Source organism: Porites lutea, chromosome 8, assembly GCF_958299795.1.
Source record: "Porites lutea chromosome 8, jaPorLute2.1, whole genome shotgun sequence".
NCBI classification, from domain to species: Eukaryota; Metazoa; Cnidaria; class Anthozoa; order Scleractinia; family Poritidae; genus Porites; species Porites lutea.
In genome coordinates this window covers 6,274,117-6,279,043 of record NC_133208.1, presented here as the reverse complement: position 1 = coordinate 6,279,043, position 4,927 = coordinate 6,274,117, and the positions used below count along the sequence as shown (strand labels likewise).

The 4,927-nt window shown below is 39.8% G+C and overlaps 1 protein-coding gene across 1 annotated transcript; it reads right to left on the bottom strand.

Moving 5' to 3' along the window:
- Positions 1 to 1,479: 1,479 nt before the first annotated feature.
- Positions 1,480 to 2,418, bottom strand: LOC140945145 (5-hydroxytryptamine receptor 4-like). Its single transcript, XM_073394207.1, has one exon. It carries the CDS (start codon positions 2,416 to 2,418, stop codon positions 1,480 to 1,482), a length of 939 nt encoding a protein of 312 aa, XP_073250308.1.
- Between the last annotated feature and the right edge of the window lie 2,509 nt (positions 2,419 to 4,927).

The following is a 4,927-nucleotide window of genomic DNA, read 5'->3' as shown; positions in this document are numbered from 1 at the left end:
ACGAAGGGAAATAAAATTAAAACCAAGGATAAAATTGAACCACAACATTAATTGCCATGGAATACCGCTCCTCTATCGACGTAACGAACGCGTTCTCCGTGTGACAAAAGCGTGACTGGAGCCGAAGCTATCTTCCAAGCTGAGTGTAACGAGCTGGTTCGGACCGGTAGGACCAAAACCTCACGGACCCTAATGCTTTACTCTCCATCTGCCCTCTAGGGCGCTAAAACTGAAATGTTGCTTTGAATTATTAAATCGGCACCTGAAAAACGTTTTAATTCTCTTTTTTTTTTTACCATCTCGCAGAATATGTTGCTTTAGTTCAGAAAATATCAAGAGACTCGAATGGTTTTTCTTTCCATTCTCTTCGGCGTCGTAACTAAATTACAACTAGTAATAGTTGACACTACAGCTGCCCCCGCTCTGTTCATTGTCGGTCAATAGTATTCTTGGTCGTTGTCTAGCTCTTTGAAATATACCGATTTATAAGGAAGATTTTACACATTTTCCATACAATAGGTGAAATAAAAACAGTAAACGCAAGGTTTTATGCACTGATTCAGTTCGATTTACACAGCTTTCATCAAAACATTCTCACTTTCGTGAACCATACGAAAAGATTGATTAGCGGTTGGAATTTGTCGCTATTTCTCTTTCAGTTTTTACATACAGTTCATTTTATTAGCCGGCACGTAAGCCTTAGACTTTAAAAGATTTGATCAATTCACGCTCGCGCGTTCTAGTCATTTCACTTTTAACCATTTAAAGACAATACTTTAAAGATGGACATTTGCGAGCAGCACAGAATTTAATTGTCAGCGAATTTCTGTAATCGTCCATTGCTGGTTTACACGTGACGTCACGGCGGCCATGTTGGTGGTCAAGAACAAAAGCATTTCTCTCCTCTGGGAACTCAACTCTATTTTCATGTAAATTCTTCGAGGAAATATTCTTTTGTTTTGACCCCCATTATGGCCGCCTTGTCACGTGGTTGCAAACCAAGAATTGTACTGCCAGTGATAAGCTAGCCTTTGATTCACTTGTCTTGCTTGTTTGCGGACTGAGTCTTATTCCCGCAAAGAGATTGAAAGAGTTTCTGGCAAATTGTTTCCGATTTGTGAATGATAAACTCGTGTCTGGCAAACGCCCCAGCCACTAGGATTCCTCCTCGGGAATTTCGCCCTCTGGGCGAAATCCCGGGGGCAATAACCCATTCTACAGTTTTAAAGACCCTTTTTTCTTCCACTGGTCACTAAAGGGTTTTATAATCTTCTGTAACAAGTTATTTTTTTCGGGTTTTGTAGGAACCAACTTCGTCAATCTGAGATACACGCCTTTTGTAAATACTTTCTGTAACTGTTTTCGAGTATCTTATGTGAATATCCATCGACCACTATAATCTTGGAAGGCCGGTGCTGCTGCATGAGCGACTTTTTTAGCTTACTCCGTGGCCACTTCTCTTAAACGGTGTCGTTGTCGTTAGAATATATATAGACAAACTCCAATCGATCGGAACATTTTCTTCACCGCTTTACGGAATTCTCTTTTACGGATGGAATAGATAATCGGGTTGCATATTGCACTGAGGAAGAAAATGCACGTTGTAGAAAGAACTGCTTGGGCAGGAATATCGATTCCTGGGACGAACTGACGACAAATGCCTGTGACCCAGACGGGAAGAAAGCACACCAAAAATGCGGCGATGATAATGGATACATCCACAGCTGCTTTGCGATCTCTTAGTCGTCTCGATACGATCTCTTGCTGTTGAGGGTTTTCAGCATCGACAGGGCCACCCACTTGAACTTCAATAGCGTTTATCTGCCTTTTCGCCGTCTTATACACTGACGCGTTTAGTAATACAATGATCAGAAATGGTATAACAAGGGTCGCGGTCGGGAAAACGACTCTTCCTGCTCTATACGACTCACTATTCTCAGCCCATCCCTGCTCGCAGAAGAACACCTCTGGGTTGTATACGTACTTTCCCCAACCGAGGAATGGACCGATGGAAAGTGGAATCGGAATTATCCAGATAAGAAACATACACACCACTTTGGTTTTTGTAATGGTGCCATCGTAAGTCAAAGGCGACTTGACTATCGCTAGGTATCGATCATAAGACACTGCGAGCAAGTGAAGGACCGTGTTGATATAAAGGTATCTTATGAAGAATGAGTTGAGATAACACATTGTTTGGCCATATAACCAATGTTCTTGCGCTATGCTTTTGATGCGGAATGAGCTGACTAGGACCAACAGCAGAAAGTCTGACAAAGCGAGACTTGCCAGTAAAATATATCGCATCACATGAAATCTTGATTCCAAGATGATCGTCACTATGACCAACAAATTACCAGGAAGACCGATCACATCGAAAAGTGCATGGAAGGCTGCTATCACTGGAGGGAAGCTCATTTTTGTCGGTGAAATCGCGGTAAATCATATGCTTTGCCTAAAGGTAATAAGTAAAGTAACCTTACATGTCAAAACCTTCTTCAATTTATGTGCTTTTACAGCTGACGGACGAATATTATTAAAGTTTTCTTTGGACAATGTATGCAATTTCTTTTCTTTCACTTGGTGGACGGAAATTTGGTTCTTATAAACAGTAACAAAAACGCCGACTGTGATTTTGAAAAAAAAATGTCGTCATTTTTGTTTATTCCAAAGATTGTAATAACAGTTATTTTTTAAAGATATCATGAGAAAGTAACATATGTGAAATTATCTAAAATTTCCTGAAGCCTTGTTTCGCTTCCTTTTCAATTTTATTTTCGGGGAAAAAATTTTCACATCGGTGTGAAAAAGAAAGTTAAAACAAGGCACCTGATTTGTACAAACTGGCCTGCTTGCAAAGGCCTCTTACTTCTCGAGATGTCTGCGCGCAATACCTTAAAAGTATAAGCTTCAATCGTTCTTGGGAATTAGGTATTTGACAACAAACAAACAAACAAATAAAACAAAAATATTAACATAAACAACACTACTAACGTTAAATTCACTTACTTGCTCTTTTCATAATTCGGTTTCCATAACCTTTTTTTAATGTGTCCTCCAACTGGACGCAACATTTAATCCTCTTACTCCTGGCGCGTGTGAGATATGGTTTTGATCTACAAAAAGGTAGTCAGTTCCTTATACCTGCGAATGACTTTTTAATGTTAATTTCAATGTTTAATGTTCATGCAAATTACATTTTTCTACAATTAGACTTTCCTCTTTCTGCAACTAGATTTTACTTTTTGTATACATTTTAAATCCTTATATTTTCCTTGGAAAGGCACCCCGCGCGGGTAGGAGTGTCCCGTTCGTGCCCGTCCCTTTTGGGTTTGATTCTCTACGCGTGTATATTTTCAATTATATATATATATATATATATATATATATATATATACCTGGTTTTTTGAAAACCGGGCTACTAAAAAATGTCAGTCTCTCACACTGATTGTTAATTTGATGGCCCTTGTTACTTGAAAAGTAAAATCTCACCTCAAAAAGAAATTATTGAATACATGAGCTTCCATTTGATAGAATCATCTGTCTTGAAAGTAACAAAAGTGAAGTTTTCCTCATTAATCTGGAAAATAAGGCATTTTAAGAAGCAATTTTTAGTGTCGGTGTCACCGATTGCAAAGCCAATTCCCCAGTTCACCCCATTTTTAATTGAAGCTGGTCTCCCAAAAACAATCTAAGCCAACACTGCTCAACAATACCAAGTCCTAAAACCAGCAGTTCAACTGCTTGCTGACTAGGAACATTATCAACAGGGTGGGTCATTGCTTGCATGCAAACAGCACAAACAAACTGCATAAGAGTGCAAAAACACATCAAACTTTACAACAACCCCACTCCCCTGGAATTTAACCAGGCTACCCCAAATGCATACCAGATGATAGCCCTGTGTCTGTGCAACAACATGACACCCAGCCAGACACAACCCCCCCTTAATTTGAGGGAGACATTGAGCTTTGAAAGACAGGGGTAAGCCCAGGTACAAAAACCCAGCGAATCTGCACTCTAGCACAAAGCATAGTCTTTACAACAACCCCACCCCCCTGGAATTTAACCAGGCTACCCCAAATGCATACCAGATGATAGCCCTGTGTCTGTGCAACAACATGACACTTAGTTTGACGGAAGCCCCCCTCAAAAAATATTATCTGGGCCAACGGGGGCAACAGCCCGTCCCTACGGGACGGACTGTTGCCCCCCTCGTGCAAATTTTCTGGAATTTGCACTGATTTCTGTCACTTCCAGGAAGTTATTTGAAGCCCATGGTTAAGAGGTGAGGGTGGTTAGTCCTGAAGAGCGAGATTGTTATTTTTACACTAAAAGTATCAGGGCTTTAAGCAAATTAAGTTTTAAAAGATTGCCTGCAATGTGCTGGACTTGACTTAAGATTTCAGGCAACCCGGTTTTCAAAACTCCAGGTAGATATATATATATATATATATATATATATATATATATATATATATATATATATATATATATATATATATATATATATATTATATTTTATTTTTTGATTTGATCTTGCCCAATAAAGCTTGACATAATAATGTAATGGATACATCCTTTGAAAAGTTCTTCCAAAAAAGACTAAAACGAAACACTGCGAGTAAACCTGAATTCTCCCGCTCCCACCACCCCGCCCGTACAAAATTGTCCCTGAGATCTCGGAGAGATTTTTTTGGCCACTGAGATCCTAACATTCCGGCGGCCAAAATCTCGCCAGTATCCGAAAAATCTCGGCAGCACTGAAACTCACTGAGAACTCGTTACGATCTTAAAGCCCCGAGCAAACGGACGCAACATTGTTGGATGTTACATGTTGCGTCCGTTTGCACACCCTGTTGCATGTTGTTGGATGTTGTTGCGCATAGTTTGAAACCGGTCAAACTTTTCAGCCAACAACTCCCAA

Coding starts and splice junctions, on each gene's coding strand:
- LOC140945145 (XM_073394207.1), bottom strand. CDS start 2,418: ATGAGCTTCCCTCCAGTGATAGCAGCCTTCCATGCACTTTTCGATGTG.